Source organism: Spermophilus citellus, assembly GCF_964194105.1.
Source record: "Spermophilus citellus genome assembly, chromosome: 15".
NCBI lineage: Eukaryota > Metazoa > Chordata > Mammalia > Rodentia > Sciuridae > Spermophilus > Spermophilus citellus.
In genome coordinates this window covers 44,677,534-44,695,026 of record NC_138195.1, presented here as the reverse complement: position 1 = coordinate 44,695,026, position 17,493 = coordinate 44,677,534, and the positions used below count along the sequence as shown (strand labels likewise).

At 51.6% G+C, this 17,493-nt stretch overlaps 1 protein-coding gene across 8 annotated transcripts in view; it reads right to left on the bottom strand.

The window, feature by feature from the left end:
* Positions 1 to 8,930: 8,930 nt before the first annotated feature.
* ADAMTS14 (ADAM metallopeptidase with thrombospondin type 1 motif 14) overlaps positions 8,931 to 17,493 on the bottom strand; it is a 78,718-nt gene continuing 70,155 nt past the window's right edge. For 3 of the 8 annotated variants that reach the window (XM_081266913.1, XM_081266916.1, XM_081266915.1), the window contains exons 20-22: positions 16,711 to 16,840; positions 15,435 to 15,539; positions 8,931 to 13,326 (exon numbers count right to left, since the gene is read on the bottom strand). In XM_081266913.1, the coding sequence (XP_081123039.1) occupies positions 12,833 to 13,326; positions 15,435 to 15,539; positions 16,711 to 16,840 (729 nt within the window). In that variant the 3' untranslated portion in view covers positions 8,931 to 12,832. Of the gene's footprint in view, positions 13,327 to 15,434; positions 15,540 to 16,710; positions 16,929 to 17,493 lie in introns of those variants that run through there. The other 5 variants (XM_081266910.1, XM_081266911.1, XM_081266912.1 and 2 more) reach the window with 4 other exon arrangements.

The following is a 17,493-nucleotide window of genomic DNA, read 5'->3' as shown; positions in this document are numbered from 1 at the left end:
CCACATTTTCCTTCCAGTTTAAAAAAATTGTAATATAGGTATTCCATGATGTGTGTGTGTGTGTGTGTGTGTGTGTGTGTGTGTAAGGGAATTTACCATCATTTCTAAGGTCACAGTTCCAAGGCATTAAACTTGCTGTTGTTACAAAGCTGGGGGCTTCTGAGAAACTGAGGCAGTGTGAAGACCCCGCTTCAAACCCTGATTCTTGCCATCAAGTCAGAAAGATTTCAGACATGTCACTCGAGTAACAGGCATGAGTTTTACTGAAGGGTTAGGAAAGGGGAAGGGGACGCTCTCAAGGAAGAGGGTGGGTCCTTTCAGAGAAGAGAGGGACCATATGCCTCTCCCGCACTCCAGTTTTATTGGGGATCCTAGAGAAATTTCCAGAGAGTTCTGCCCAGACCCACCTCTTGGCTTTTGACTGACAGCAGGGTGACATCAGACTTTCAAGTCCCCATATATTCCTACAGATTTTATGGTTGGGGGGACTATCCTTATCTCCCAGAGTTTCAGGTCTCAAAGTTCTCCCCCTTGAGGGTAACTTGGGTTCCTCGTATGGACATTATTTGGGGCCTGTGTTTCTCCTGCAGGTAGCAGGTCGTTTGCTGAGGAATGTGACTGTCCTGTCCTCTGAGGCCAGGCAGGGCTGCAGGTAAACTGATTCTTGGGAAAGAAAGGATGTGGGGTCAGCACAGGGGGCCCACTCTCTTAACCGTGAGTTCCCACCGCCTCATCCAAGCTGCTGGGGTCACAGGTGGGTGCCACCGCCCGGCTCTCAGATTCCGGAGGCTGGACAGTGTAGAAAGGGTAGAGATTCATGCCTGGGGTTCTGAAGCTCGGCAGCCCGAGGTCGAGGGGCCCACATCTGGCAAGGGCTTCTTGCTGTGCCGTTCCAGAGCAGAAGGCGAAGGTCAAGCGCATGCACAAGTGAGAGACAGAAGGGAAGGGAGCCCACCGTCCTTTCACCAGGAACCCGCTGCAGAGACGACGTGTTGACCCATTTCCCAGGGCTCAGCCCTCGCTGACATTCACACCCCCAAGGTCCCACCTCTCAGCACTGCTGTGCCGGGGACTAGGCCCCCAGCACGTGAACTCTGGGGTCCCGCTCACACCAGAGCATGCTGCTCCTGTCCCGAGGAGGTCGCAGAGCTGTGGCCCAATCTCCTGTCGTTCCCACCCTGAATCCAGAGCACAGCTGCCCAGGCCCGTTTACGCAGAAGGGTAGCTTCTGCCTTCACTCTGCCAGGCTCCTGCTGCGGCCCACGGAAACGTGCTCGAGGGCCGAGGGCTCCTGGCTCCCATTCTGCGTTTCGACTTCAGCAGCCTGGGACAGAGGAGCTGGGGAAGACTGAGTCCGGGGAAGCCAGTAAATGAAGGGGGATCCACTCTCTTCATTTTTTATTTTTTAAAAACCTAAAATTTTGAACAGGTTTAGGTTTATAGAAGCTTTGTGAAAATAGAGAATTCGAACCTACTCCCTCACTCCATTGCCCATTTTATTTTTAATATAATAGTTCTATGGAGACATAATCCACACTCTGTAAAATTCACCCATTTAAAGTGTATGACTCAATGGCTTCAGTATGCACAATTCCAGAACATTCTCATGGCTCCAAGAAGAATTCTGGTTCAGCTGTCACTCCCCTCTTCCCTGCAAGCTCCCTTTGCCCTGGAAACCACTGATATTTTCTTGCCTCTGTCAATTTGCCTATTTTGGCTGTAAATGGAATCATGCAGTCTTTAGTGTCTGGCTTCCTTCATTCAGCATGATACTGTCAGGGTCCATCCACGTCGCAGTGTGCTATTACTATTTCATTTTTTAAGGCTGAGTAATATTCCAAGCATGGACAGACCACAGTTTGTTTATCCGTTCATCAGCCAATGGATTTTGGCTTATTTTCACCTTTCAGCTATTGTGAATACTGTTGCTAGGAACATTTCGTGTACAAGTTTTCTGTGTGTGTATGTGTGTGTGTGTGCATGTGAAGACACATTTTCAATTCTCAAGTATCTACCTAGGAGTAGATTATTGGGTCATATGATAACTCTACTTTTAACTTTTTGAGGAACTTCCAGACCATTTTCCAAAGTGACTACACCATTTTAATTCCCATCAGCAGGCATGAGTTTTGGATCTACATCCTGTCAATACCTGTCATTATCTAGCTTTCAAATTACAACCGTCCTCGTGAGCACAGAGTGGAGTATTGTTGTTCTGATCTGCATCCCCCTGATGGTTAAGGAGGTTGACCTGGTTGATGATGCTGAGCTGGTGCACGCCTGCAATCCCAGCAACTTGGGAGGCTGAGGCAGGAGGATTGCAAGTTCAAAGCCAGCCTCAGCAACTCACTGAGACCCTGTCTCTAAATAAAACACAAAATCGGGCTGGGGATATGGCTCAGTGGTCAAGTGCCCCTGAGTTCAATCCCTGGTACCCCCATCCCCCCCCCAAAAAAAGGGCTGGGGATGTGACTTAGTGGTGAAGCACCCCTGGGTGAAATACCTGGTAGTAATAATAATGATGATGATGTTGAGTTTCTTTCCATGAACTTTAGTGGCCATTTGTGATCTGCTTTGGAGAAACAGCTATTTAGATATAATCGTGTTTTTATAAGTAAAACTCCTGTGTGGCCCATGAGGATGCTCCATTTTGCTGGGACTTTCTAGCCCTCAAAGGAAAGCTCGTCGGACATGTTGGTACGAGGACCTGGTGTTTTTGTTTGCTTTGAGCTCCAGCCTGCTCAGGTCAATAATGGGAGATTATTAATACAGGGTAATTACTGCCTACTTACCTTCTTCCTGCCAGCCGGGGCGAAGACAATAGTGCACATGAGCAGTTTTTCTATCACCATCTGAGAGGCTCTTCGTCCCTAGTGGGAGAGGAGTGGCAGGAGTCCTGGGGCCCATCTTTTCCCTGGGCTCCCCAAACCCACCACTCTTTTTCCATCAAACCACAAGGTCTGCCGACTTCTCTCCGCGCACCGCTTTGGGGAACCAGTCTCCGGGGCACCCTGGAGTCCCCGCCCCACTGGGTCTCAGCCATTCCTTCTCCTTGACTCTTTACACAGCAGGTGCTTTTGATTGACACTCTGAGCGATGGGAGCCGTGCTCTGTGTCTGTCCCTGGGGTCAATCCCACAGGTGAAAGGCAGTGAAATCCCACAGAGACGCCATGGCCATGATTGCGCTTGCATGGTCACCGCCGGATTGGGAAGGAGTGAAAATCTGAACAGGACCGGAAGCACGGAAACCAACCCGGACCAGGAAAACAGCAGCCCTGCCGCTCCCCAAGCTGGGGACAGACAGGGAGGGACACGGCCAGCTGCAAAGCTAACAGGAAATGTGGTCCCTCCTGGCAGCTGTAGAATGCCATAATCACCCTCTCTCCAAGCAACTACTGGTCTTGCCAGGGCGGCCCCCAGAGCCACCGTGACTATCTCCAGGCATTCCTGTGGCTCCCCAGTGGCTTGGCCCCCTCTGTGGTTCCCAACCCCTAGTTAATCCTCGCAGCTCCGACTCTCCCTCCCAGGCCATCCAACCTGGAGCCGATCCTGCCTCTCTGGGAACCTCTGCAGCCTGCCTCAACGGACCCTGGAAGACACACTCCCGCCTCCCTCTTGGCCGTCCAGCCAGTCGACACATTAGATTGAACTCCGATGCCCTGGGCTGATTGGACTTTAATAGTTGGTATAGCCTCTGTGGAGCCCTGCTCTCTTTGGCCGCCGGTGCATTTTGTCCATCCAGCTAAGATTTGATTGCGGTTAGATCATGAATCCAGGGTGGCGATGGCTTAGGCTTGTCTTCCTGCAGCAGGAAGCTGGACAAAAAATCACACCTGTTGCTGGGTGTGGTGGCGCACACCTGTGATCCCAGCAGCTCAGGAGGCTGAGGCAGGAGGATGGTGAGTTCAAAGCCAGCCTCAGCAAAAAGCAAGGCGCTAAGCAACTCAGTGAGACCCTGTCTCTAAATAAAATGCAAAATAGGGCTGGGGGTGTGGCTCAGTGGTTGAGAGTCCCTGAGTGCAATCCCTGGCACCTCCCATCCCCCCCTCCCCCGGGGCTGCAAAAGAAAAATATGGCACCTGTGAGCTCCTTTCTCAATCTGGTCATTTCCAGATTAGGGGTGGACCACTAAAAATGCTGGCTTTTGACAGTTTCGTTGCCCATGCAGGATTGTGGACAATTGTCCAGCCCGGACGTTGGGCAGCACTTGGGTAAAGGGCTGATGATCAGCGTACACTGCAGAGCCACTCCCCAAGCCCCGCCAGGGACTGTGGTCACCTCACCCTGCCTCTGAATTCCCTCCCGTTTGTCCCTGAGCAAGTGTCTTCTCTCTTTGAGCCTTAGTCTGCCACTCAGCCATGCCCCTTCTTAAAAGGTGGAAAATCTGTGATTCTAAATTCAAACTCCAGAATCATGTGGGGTTCCCAGAAGTAAAAATCACTAGGATTTGTTTCATGCTTTCTATGTTCCCGACTCGAGGCTTAGCATTGTATACAAATTTTCCCACTTAGTCCTCATAACAAAGAAATTAAATGTTGTTTATTATTGTTACAGTTTCTTCTGACACGTCCCCAAAGGCTTGATCCACAGGGCACCAGTGTTCCAAGGGGGAAAGTCAACCTTTGTACTTCGCTGGAAAGAGACTGGATCGTGAGGGCTCTGAGCAACCAATGGGAGGTGGTGGAAACCTAAGAGGTGGAACCTCGTTGGAGGGAGAGAACTTTGAGAGCGTGTCCTTGGGGACTGTATCTTGTCCCTGGCCTCTCTCTGCTTTCTGGCCACAAGGAGGCGAGCAGCTTTCTTGTACCACAGTCTTCTGTCATAATGCTCTGTCACCTCAGGCCCAGAGCAGTGCAGTCAACCAACCGTGGGCTGAAAACTCTGACACTGTGCACCAAAATCAATATTTCATTTTTTTTTCCTCAGGTATTTTGTTATAGCAATGAAAAGCTGACTAATACAATTACACTCATTTTTGATAAGGAAGGTGAAGCAGAGAGAGGTTAAGTGATTTGATGTGCAGCTAGCAAGTGACACCTATGCATTTAATTGGCACAGCTCACTGCTTCCTTAAGTGTCACAGAGAAATCAAAAAGAAACCAAGGCATAGGGAGAGATGTGATTCCCCTCGGCCATACCACCAGAACCCAAGTGTCTTGGCTTCCTAGTCCAATACCCTCTCTCAGCCTCCCACTCTTTCCAGAATGGCCAGCAACATCCCTTCCAAGAGCCTGACCCTTTAAAACAGACTGACCTGGACCTGCCCACTTGAGACTTGGAAGCCAAGGCAAGGCCAAGGAGGATGGGGGAGGGGCTCCCAGGTAAGATGCTCCTTCGTTGGAGGCTCTGGGGGACTAGGCCCACCCAGTCCGGCAGGCCATCTTCTCTTCAGCAGCTCAGCAGCCCAGAGGTTGCTTACCAAAGCCACAGACCAAATCCAGAGCATTGATGGGTTTGCTGTGACCTTTGGAGGTTTTTGTAGTTGTTGTTTTGGTAACTCTCTGTCTATCTATGGCACCAGGGATTGAATCCAGGGCTCTCAACCCCTGAGCCACATCCCCAGCCCTTTTTGTATTTTATTTAGAGACAGGGTCTCACTGAGTTGCTCAGGGCTTTGCTAAGTTGCTGAAGCTGGCTTTGAACTCACGATCCTCCTGCCTCAGCCTCCTGAGCCACTGGGATTACAGGTGTGCGCCACTGTGCCTAGATGGAATATTTGTTTTTGAGAATTTGAAAATCAGTAGTTGGCACTAGGATTTCATCTCACTCCTGTCAGAATGGCAATCATCAATAATACAGGAAACAATGAATGTTGGCCAGGATGTGGGGGGAAAGGCACACTCATACACTGCTGGTGGGACTGCAAGTTGGTGCAACCACTCTGGAAAGCAGTATGGAGATTCCTCAGAAACCTGGGAATGGAACCACCATTTGACCCAGCTATCCCACTCCTCGGTTTATACCCAAAGGACTTAAAATCAGCACACTACAGTGACGCAGCCACATCAATGTTTATAGCAGCTCAATTCACAATAGCTAAACTGTGGAACCAACCTAGATGTCCCTCAATAGGACATAAAGAAAATGTGGTACATATACTCAGCTTTAAAGAAGAGTGAAATTATGGCATTTGCCAGTAAATGGTTGGAGTTGGAGAATATCATGCTAAGCGAAATAAGTCAATCCCACAAAATCAAAGGCCAAATGTTCTCTTTAATATGCAGATACTGATTCCCAATAAGGTGGAGGCACTTAGATTAGGTAGAGGGATGTGATGGGAGGGAAGGGGAGGGTTTGTGGGGTTAGGAGAGATAGTAGAATGACACAGACATTATAACTGTATGTACACATGTGACTGCATGACCCATATGATTCTGCAACATGTACACTCAGAAAATGAGAAATTATATCCCATCTACGTATGGTTCATCAAAGTGCATAAATGCATTCTACTGTCATGTATGACTAATCAAAACAAATTAAAAAGTTAATAAAAAAAAAGAAGAAAATCAGTAGCTGGGTCTTCCAACAAAGCCCCAGAAACACCGGGTCCTTGCTCCTCAAGGCCTCAGCCGAGGTGGACCCCACAGTCCCCATCCTCATTTACAAGGTCACTGGTGTTGGAGAGCCTTGCTGGCCGACCTGCCCTCCCCAGCAGGCCCCAGTGTGCCCAGCCCCCCGCACCCTGGCCTCCAGGCTCCACTCAGGCAGCTCAAGTGCTTCCCACCTTGTCCCGGCTGGACCCGTGGCCCTGGGAGCCTCCAGTCAATCACTGTTTTATAGAAGCAGCTGGGCCCCGGCCAGGGGAAGGGTTTTGCCCGCACTCACAGCAGGGTGATCTGTGAACTGTGTTTTATTGCGTTGTAAGTCACAGGAAATGAGCAGGGGATCCAATTCAGCCATTGCAAAAAGTGTCTGGTGATGGCTTAGCTTTTGTCTAGTGGCCAGTGCTGTAGTTCCTTGGCCAAGGGGAAGGAGGGCAGACTCCATGGCTCCAGAGCCAGGCTTGGCCACTCCCTCTTTTCTTGGAGCTGTTTCCAGCCAGAACATTAGATTTGGCACTGTCTTCTGTCCTGAGAGCCTCAGGTCTTGTTCTTTTTTCTCTTTTTTTGCAAACACTGTCACTTCCTAGATAGCAGGGGCTGTCCTCCGTACAGAGTTCCAGGTGTGTATTTTGTCAGCTGTGTGGTCTCTCCCCAGCTGCCTATATGGAGATTAGCTCTGTGCTCTTCTGGCTGTGTGACTTTAGATAAGTGACCCAATCTCTCTGAGCCTCAGTTTCTTCATCTGGGAAATAGGGACAATAAGAATACCAACTTCTAGGGTTATGGTAAGAATCTAGTGAAACATTAGGTCAAGGGTATTACATAGTGCCTGGCACAAGTCTCTGCTGCATACAACATCAGCTGGAATTAATCTAGAACAAAAGCCACGTTACTAGTACCACGCCACCTTCCTGACAACTTGTTATACAGGGGACAGGGGACGCTTACAAAGGCTGTCACAGCCACCTCCACGGAACCTTCACGGCTAGAGATCAGGCCAGAGGTGGTTGTCCCCCGTCTTGCAGGCTTGAAGGCAGCCACGGCCTCCCTCCCAGACGGTGCTCCACCCCCTGCATCCTGCCCAACACATGTGGGGAGCTCAGCTGATGCTGACGATTCAGAAAGCCCAGGAATGTCCCAGCTCATGGGGACATGGTCATGAATGCCAATTCTTGCCATGCAGATGGCAAATTCACAAGGTTCTGGAAATAGCATCTGTTCGGATGCCTAGGTCTTCTTCTGTAGGTGTTTTGAGAGAAGATAAAAATAAAACTTTTGCATGTTTGGGGTTATTGCAACAATTTGTAGGAGGCAGTTTGGAAACGCGTATGGAGTAATTTTGAGATGCAGTTTTGGTGCATTCTGCACCCGGTAAACTCTCCTTAGGTGTGATAAAAGTTTTCCCTACCCGCTGTTTATGATACCAAAATTGAGACATAACCAAAATTGACAGTGCTAGGGGATTGGGTTAAATAAATGATCACTTAGCCATAGGGTAAGGTACTGTGTGGTCCTTAGAATTGTAGACGCAGCTCAACATGTTTCAGGGTGAAAATGTGTCCTTATATTGTTGTGCAGTGGTGGGGGGAGGGGACAAGTTGCTGATGGCCTTAATAGCTGGTTGGTGTGTGTGTGTGAATATACACCTAAGCACATGTATCTAGAAGGGTGATCAAATTGTTAATGTGGTTTTTGCTATATTAAAAAAAATGGATTTTTTTATCATCAAGTTTTAAATTTTGTCAATAATAAACATATAATTTTTTTCCTGGGCTTTTGTTGTTGTTTTGGTACCAGAGATTGAACCCAGGGGTACTTAACCACTGAGCCACATCTCCAGTTCTTTAAAAAATTTTTTTGTTTTGAGACAGGGGCTCGCTAAGTTGCTTAGGACCTTGCTCAGATGCTGAGGCTGGTTTTGAACTTACAATCCTCCTGCCTCAGCCTCCAGAGCTGCTGGGATTATGGGTATATGCCACCACCACGTTCAGCCACAAATATGTAATTTTTTCATAATTTTTTTAAAAGAGAGAAGAAAGTGGGGGGCAGGCCCAGGAGATATCAAGTTAGTGACAGTACTGACCAGCTATGTTCTTATCTGTCCTTTCTCTTCCTCATCCCTCCACCCTGGGTGTCTCCACCTTTGCCCAAGCCTCAGGCACCTGAAGCCAGGTAGGGAGTAGGGGCTTCTAAGAAGAGCCCACAGAGTTCCAGGTCAGGTGACGCAGACTCTGTGCTGTCCCCGCTTCCCCTGCCACCAAACCCAGTGGTTTGCAAAAAGAAAGAGTCTAGAGGCCAAACTGCCCCGTGGAGACCAGGCTGCTCCCCAGGAACAGGACAAGGCTGAGTGGCCCGTCTTCCCCACTGGAAGAATGGGAAGGCCTTCCCATCCTCTCCCACCAAGAGCCCACAGGTCTGGTTAGCTGAGACCCAAATGAAATCACAGGCCAAAGTCCCAAAGAAGCCTGCTGGACAAAGACAGCCTTAGTGGAGGCCCGGGTAAGGGAGGCCCATTCTGCACCTCGATCACCTGGGGAAGCATGGCATCTTAACAACGGCAGGGCTGCTGACTTACTAACACGGTCTACTGTCATGTAGACAATCACACTTAAGTTCAGTGTTCTCTGTGATGCTGCAGAGATTTGGGTATACCAGTGTCTGCTGTTCGTGGTGCTCCTGGAAATGGATATTGCTTTTTAAACTTTCCCTCTGAAACTTGGTCAGGGTCTCAAGAAGGCCAGGGCTGTCCCGGGGCTCCTGTCCTGACTTACATGTTTCTTAGGCACATCCAGTGCAGGCCTGCAGAGGAGAGCCACGGTTGGGCACAGACTCCTCTCATGGCGGGGGCTGCCAATGCCTGTAAAGGCCACATTCACTATTAAACCTCTATCAACATTTCAGGTGGCTTTTCTTACCTGCTCTTAAGGCAGGTAAGAAACATCATAATAGCGTGCAGACCTCGTGCACACTGCCTGTGTCCTTGTCACCCTTTGGAATTCAGTTAGCTTGCTTGCTTTACAACCTCAGTTCTGAGGGACTCAAAGAGAACTTTGTAGGTTATCAGGTTTTGTTCATTATTAAGGTAGAGTGAGGAGTGAGGGGTTTTTTGTTTGTTTTGTTTTGTCTCAGTGCTGATGGTGGACACACAGGTCCTTGTGCATGCTAGGTCCACGCTCAGCAGCTGAACCACACCCCCTGCCCTCAGGCAGGGTGTAGGAAACCTGCCATCACGGTCCCAAGGCCCAGGCTGCCTGCCCAACACCTCAGAGCTGCAGAGAGGGGGACCAAAGAGAGATTGGAGAAGGGAGAGGACCCCACAGGCTGAGGTCAGGGGCTCTGGGACAAGCTCCCCTATCCCCAAGGTGATTTGATCCGTAATCCCTATTTAGGAAGACCCAATGATCCATCCCACCCCAGGAGGCACCCACGACACCATAATAGCCTGCATTTGCTGTCGCTCTCTCTTGGTTCTTCCACAGAGAGGCAAGGAAATAAATGCCTTCATTCTTTTCTTTTGGATGAACAGAGGGTCAATGTGTCCCCCCCACCCGAGTATGGGACAAATGCTAGAGTCCTGAAGTTCGCAGGCAATGTCTCCTCCCCATACTGGGCTCCGTGGGCCCTGGAGCTCCATGGCGGTTCCTCAGGATGGCTTCTAGAACCTTCTTCCTCCACGCCCATGTTGCAGCTCTGCTTCTAGATGTTAAGCTTCTGCCGGAGATGCTGATTAGTGAGGGTTTCCAGTGCTCTAAAATATAAATTTCTGACCCACCACCCCTGCTCCTTGTCCCTACAATAGCAAGATCAGTGGTCACTATGGGAAAAAAAGGATTCTTAGGGGAATCTGGCTCGGGAGGGAAGAGCGCAGTGATGGATTGGCAATGTCTGCCTTGGGCACAAGATGGGGAGACACATCAGCATAGGGTTTCCATGTGTTGTCCCTGCCCATGCAATGGACCAGCACTGCTGTTAGAGCTGGGCTACGGGGGCACTTAGAAGGCCCCCATCTGCCCATACGACCTCTTATGGCAGAAATTGTACTGGGCCAAGGGACACTCCCATCCAGGGCCCAGGCTCTCCATCTTAGCAGGCCCACAGAATTTCCTGCCGCAGCCATCCTGAGGCAGCCTCAGGGTCCTATGCCAGCACCTTCCAACGTCAGTCCCCTTGGGGTGTGACTGGGTCACCACATGCGTTCTCTGAGGCTCATGTGGCCGCCATTTGCAAACAGGTAGCTCTCAAGGAGGGGCAGTCTTCTGAAGGATGTAAATGGCACTTGGCCATGAGGGCTGGGTTGTCCACACACACGTTCAGTCCTTGGAGGTGGGAAGAGAAGGAGCATGTGCTCTGGGAACAAGGGTCTCTCTACTCTTTGGATCAAGAGTTAGAGTGAAGTGTGAAGAAGGGAACTGTGTATGTGCAGTGAAACAGTGTGGTGATTGATTAGTGATGTCTGACACGGACAGGACGGGGTGAGGTGGGATGGGCACTTTTAAATTACATAGCGGGCTCCCAATCAGCCCTCCTTGTCCAATAAGACATACTGAATTCCTTCCTACCACCTGGAATCCAATCCTGCCAGGATCCCTCCTAAGGAAAGAGTGTGCATCACCTTTCAAGGAAGCCGCCTCATGCAGGTTTGGAAAGCTCTGGCCATTTAAATACTTTTCTCACTGTGGAGCCCCAAACCACCTCCCAGGTATCGCCACCCTCTGAGTGGTGCTTTGCCCAGGGCTGCGCAGCTCCATCAGGTCCCCTCCCTGACTGTCTCCACCCCCAGATCTCGCCACAGCCCAGCCTGAGAGCTGGCTTCACTGTCTCCTTCCTCCAAAACACAGAAAAAAAAAAAAAGCACACACACACCAGCACTTTGGGGAAGGTTAAAACAAATCACCAAGAGCAATGTTAATAAATACACGACACTGGAAAGACCTGACCTCCCAGGCCAGGGGCTCACCTCCCCAACCCAGGCCCAGCTGGCTCTCACAGGAATGTTCGGTGTGTGCCCAGCAGTCTATGGAGGGGACCCCCCAGAGCTTCTGTTCTCCAGGAGGTCCCAGGCCAGGGCCCACTGCTCCCCTCCCACCAGCCCGGGAAGGCATGAACCACAAGCACCTCTAACCTGTGAAGGGTCTGAGAGAGACCCTCCAGCACCTTGGAGTGAGGACCCCCAGGAACAGCCTGAAAACCTGAGAGCCAAGGGGCCGAGGACTGGTACCTGCCCCTTGGAGGTGGCCAGGAGGCTGCTGACCTGACTGAGGCCCTAGAGCACCATGGGTCAATGTGTCCCCCCACCCGAGCATGGGACAGAGGCTGGCATCCTGGTCTGTCATCCCCAGAGCCTGGCTGGGTGGACTCTCTCCGCCTGGGAGCCCCTTGGAGCACCAGGCCTCTGGCTGAGCTCCAGTCAGGTGGGAGAGACCCCAACTCCAGCAGGAGTGGGCTCTGATGGAGGGCGCAGACTGAGGGACACGGCCTAGGAAATCACATCCCCCTCCCCGCCCCGTGTCCCAAGCCAGGCCCTCCAAACCCTGGAGTAAGGACTGAAGTCGCCATTCCTGGTCTCGCCAGGGATCAAGCACCAGTTTGGAGGCCCCTGACGAGGACGTGGGGTCAGGGTGCCCTGGGCCCTCTTCTCTGGACATCTGGGTCTGCAATTGCAAGGCCAATTTGTAACCTGGAGTCATCATAAATAGTAGAAGTGACATCTGCAGGGACAGAGTGTGGCCACAAGTGCTGCTCTCTAGTTGGCAAAGGTGAGGGGCCTCCGTCCTGGCCTCAGCCAGGGGAGCTGCGAGGGGAGCTGGGCCTGAGACCAACGAACTTGTCGCCTGCCACCCTGCAGCAGGGAGCCTCCCCCCAGGCCCACCCTGGCCCCTTCCTCAGCCTGCCCTCGGGGGAGCCCCCCAACTTCCCTCGGCCCCACTCTGCCTTTCTGGGGCCTGCATGGGGGCCCAGCAGCCCTAGGAAAGCAGAAGCCCTACAGCTCCCAGCACGGCTTTGGTCCTGCCTGGGCCCAGGGCTGTGGGGAGGGCTGTCACCAACCCTCAGTCCTGGTGGAGCCACCGCGGGAGGCCCTGAGAGGTCCTGTCTGGGCCCGGCTGGCTGAGGTATCCCACCCCCCAACGTGGGGGAAAGAGCCTCACGGCCCCAAACAAGAACAAAAAGGCAAATAACTTAAAAAGGAAGCCTGCGCTTGCCCCTATCCCTCAGTGGGTGTCCTGAGCTGGGGACACGGGGCAGCAACAGAGTGTGAACATGACTGGCCGGAGGCGTGTGGCATGGCTCATGTCACCGGGGAGGTGGCAGGAAGGCCAGTGCCTGGATGCCCTGGGTCTTCCCTGGACTGCCCTTGGCCCTCAGAGGCTGGTACAGGTGGCTGGGTCCAGCCCCAAGGTGGTCCCTGAGGAGTGGTAGGGGAGGTGCCCCCAAATGCTCTAGGGCTCAGAGTCTGGGAGGCCATGTGGAGCTGGGCCACTGAGGAGCCCCTGTCCCGTGGTCCCGGGAGCTGGGTGGGTCGGCCTTGCTGATGGCTGTCCAACTCTCCTGGCCCCCTGGTGGGCTGCACAGCCTCCGGAGTGGCCTTGGGTTCTGGTAAGGAGGTCCCAGGAGTGGAGAATGGAGGAGGCGAGGCCGGGCTGGGGTCCGGGCTAGTGGCAGGGCCCGAGGCCTTCTTGGTGCAGGATTCGCAGCACAGGCGGTGGTAGCCAGGGATGGTGCAGTAGCGACTGAGCACTTCCAGGTGGCAGAAGATGGACCTGTCCCCCGCGCAGGGCTCCACTGCATATACCACACAAGGACCAAGGCCGGGGCGTGCCCGTCAGCCAGGCGACCCTGCCACAGGGCCCCACCTCCCGCTCACCCACACCTGCCTGCCCTCCAGCCCCTACCCTGCCAGACTCACTACAGGGCTTTTCCTAGAGGGGCCACCACGGGTCCCCAGATAGGAGAGAACCCTCCTTGGTGGGCTGGAATGGTGATCTCAACGTGTGCCCCCTGCACACAGCATGGGCCTCCCCTGGCACTGGGTGGCCAGATAAACCATCAGGCCCACCAGGAACTCTGAGCCCCTGCAATGCTTTAACAGAACCCTCCAGGGACTCTGATGGGGGACCCGAGAGCCGTGCTCAGCACCATTCATCACAGGCCGTCCAGCGGAATCGAGGGGAGCCTCACAGACAGCCGTGCCTGCGTCCTTCCCAGAAAACCTGGGCACAGAGGCGCTTCCAACCTGCAGCAGAACGTGAGAGCCCCATTCTGGATGGAAGTGGGACTCCACACCCCTGACTGCCAGTCAACCCAGAGGACTCCGACCCCTCCAGGCATGGCCAGGCTAACGTCCAGGGAGCTCACACCTGGAACAAGCAGATGGACATTCAGCCACATCCGGGACAGCTGGGTCGTTAAGCTCTCTACCACTGACTCTGGAGTGAGGCAAATCAAGGCTCAAATCCAGGCTCTGCCACTTAACAGTGGTGAAACCTTGGGGAAAATCCCTTAAATTCCCCAAGCCTGGTTCTCCACCTGCCACGTCCCAGTGAATGACAACACTGCATTATAATAAACACCTGGCACGGAGGGGCACTCCCCATCCCAATTTGCTTTGCTTTAAATGGCATCTCGAATGTTTCTGTGATTAATCCAGGGAGGTGTCTCTAGGCGGAATAGGAAGACAAGAGCAGAGAGGGCTACTAATTTCGGCCAGAGAACACCGTGGGTGGTGGGTAGGCTACAGGAACAGATCACAGAAAACGGAAGCCCAGTAGCCTCTAGATGGCACCCAAGTTCCAGGACCTTCCTCTTCGCTTTTGGGAAGAGGAAGGAACCCCAGGAAATTGCCCAGCTTGAGCCTTAGCATAGGAGCAGAGAAACAGAGAAGTTCAGGGATTTCCCAAGGTCACACAGCTATCTGATCCTCTTTCTAGGAGCTGAGGTCTGATCTTTCTGCCACTCACTTTGTCAGACCCTGGATCTTGGGAGAGAAAAAGAGAGAAAACCTAAGAAGGGAGCAAAAAACATAAATCCTGCCATATAGCAGGTGCTCAGCAAATCTTTATTCATGGAGGACTGAATGGAGAGATGGGAGGATGAACTGACAGGCTCCCGGACATAAAGTAGAAAGAAATGGCTACTCCTATTTTGTTGGCCAACAGCTGGGTGGGGGCGTTCCTTCATTTAATTTTCTCAAGAGCCCTACAAAGGGGTGACCTATAGTTGCTCATCCAAAAATCGTGGAACCAGATGATTCAGAATTGGGACTTGGGCAAAGGGGGGTGGTCAGAAAATTAATCCTCTATGTATTTATATTACAGAACATCCTCAGTAGACTGATAGATATCACCTTGTAACCAAATATGGCAAAGTTTCAATAGCAAAAGACTAAGTCACCTCATTAGGTCTAGTCTGATTTTGCAACAAAAGGAGTTTGCACAAAATTTAGGATAAAAACTTTTCTAAGTTTGTTTGTGTGTGTGTTGTATTGGGGATTGAATCCAGGAGCGCTTAACCACTGAGCCACATCCCCAGTGATTTTTTGTACTTTATCTAGAGACAGGTCTCACTGAGTTGCTTAGGGTCTCACTAAGTTGCCGGGGCTGGCTTTGAATTCACGATCCTCCCGCCTCAGCCTCCCGAGCCCCTGGGATTGCAGGTGTGTGCCCAGTTGTTCCTAAGCATTTTGGAATCCCAGATAAGAGGTTATGGACCAGTACAGGACCATCCCACTTCCCAGCTGCAGACTTGGAGGCTCAAGAAGCTGAGGTCACACAGACAGATGTCAGGCTGGGTCCGCTTTGCTACATGCATGGCCCATGCTTAGATGCCTGGGCCCCCCGAAAGGTTTGGGGAGGGAGGGAGGGAGGGAGGGAGGAGTCCATTCAGTCACTTACCTGATGCTATCTTGTTCGTGGGAGGCGACGGCCCTGACTGTGGTACCCACTGCCCCTCTGGAGTCACAGGCTCCTTGGCCTTCACTGTGGAGTTCTGGAGATTTCCTGGGAGCAAGGAGAAGCAGCTCTAGTACAGGTAAGCACCCCTTATCCAAAATGCTTGAGACCAGAAATAGTTCACAGTGTAGATGATTTCAGATTTTTCAATATTTTCATGCACATAATGAAATATATTGGTGAAGACACAAGTCTAAACACGAGATTCACTTGCTCCTTGTACCATGGTGAGAGGGTAACTTTACACGATATTTTAAAGATAATTTGGGGAATGAAAGTTTGTGTATCACATTCCCCTTGAGGATGCTATGTTCTACATAGGAATTTTTTATTTGTATGTATGTTTTATTTTTGCAGCACCGAGGATTGAGCCCAGGTACTCCATCACTGAGCTACATCCACAGCTCCCCAGCCCTTTTAACTTTTATTTGAGACAGGGTCTCACCAAGTTTCCCAGGCTGGCCTCAAACTTGGTTGTTTTGTTTGTTTGGTTGGTTTTTATCTTTATTTTATTTATTTATTTCTATTCGGTGCTGAGGATCGAACCCAGGGCCTCGCACATGCTAGGCGAGCACTCTACTGCGGAGCCACAACCCCAGCCCTGAACTTGGTTGTTTTTTGTTTGTTTGGTCCAGGGATTAAACCCATGGGCACCTAACCATGGAGCCACATCCTTAACCCCCTTTAAAAATTTATTTATTTATTTATTTAGAGGCTGGATCTTGCTAAGTTGCTTATGGCCTCACTAAGTTGCTGAGGCTGGCCCTGAATTTTTTTTTTTTTAATATTTATTTTTTTTTTTAGTTTTCGGCAGACACAACACCTTTGTTTGTATGTGGTGCTGAGGATCGAACCCGGGCCGCACACATGCTAGGCGAGCGCGCTACCGCTTGAGCCACATCCCCAGCCCCTGGCCCTGAATTTTTGATCCTCCTGTCTCAGCCTCCTCAGTGGCTGGGTTTATAGGTGTGTGCCACCGTGCCAAGCTGTGCATCTGAGTTTTGACCATAGCTTGCCCCATGAGGTCAGATATGGACTTTTCTACTGTGGCATCATGCCAGCACTCAAAACGTTTTGGATTTTATAGCACTTTAGATTTCATATTTTTGGATTAGGGATGCTTAGCCTATATCTGGGATTCCTAAGGGCCACAATCCAAGGCAGGTCTGGGTACAAGGTCAAGGCCTTGCTGGGCCAGGCCTCCCCATCCCCGGCTCACCTCCACAGGCTGGCAGGCTGCAGACCTGGACAGTGTCTGGCTTGTCCCCCTCACACTGGCCAAGGCTGTTGGTGTTGGTCCGGCACACCACCTGCCGCTGCTGGATGCCCTCTCCGCAGGTGGCCGAGCACTGCCAGGAAAGGGTGGGGGCCAGGACGGCACCAGGCAGGACAGGTGGAAGGAGAGACAGAGGGAGGACCAGTGAGCTCAGAATCCAGCTAAAGCCGAAGGACAGAAAGGTACAAAGGAGGGTGCCATGCCTTCACCTGACCAAAGGGACTTGCAAGGACGGCTTCTAAGGAACCTCGCCCAGCCACCACACCATTGTCAGATTGTCCTTAATCAGTGATGAAGAGCAACTGCCCTGAGCTTGGGACTCCAAAGACCCTCCCACAATCTCCATGGTAAATTCTCATCTCAGGAGGGGACTTCTGGGACCCCCTTCCAGCTACTAACACCTGTGTTAATTGAGCCTGGTCTATGCTCCTCCTAGTCGTCGTCGTCGTCCTCCTCCTCCTCCTCCTCCTCCTCCTCCACTGCCTCCTTCTTCTTTTTTAATATTTTTAGTTGTAGTTGGACACAACACCTTTATTTTATTTGTTTATTTTTATGTGGTGCTGAGGATCGAACCCAGTGCCTCACATGGGCCAGGAAAGCGCTCCCCTCCTGAGCCCCAGCCCCAGCCCTGTGCCTGGGTTCTTAAATATTTTGTGTATCCCCCTAGCAAGCTCCCCTGCGGCCCACCCCATGGTGTGACCCAGGCAGGATGATTCACTCGATGGC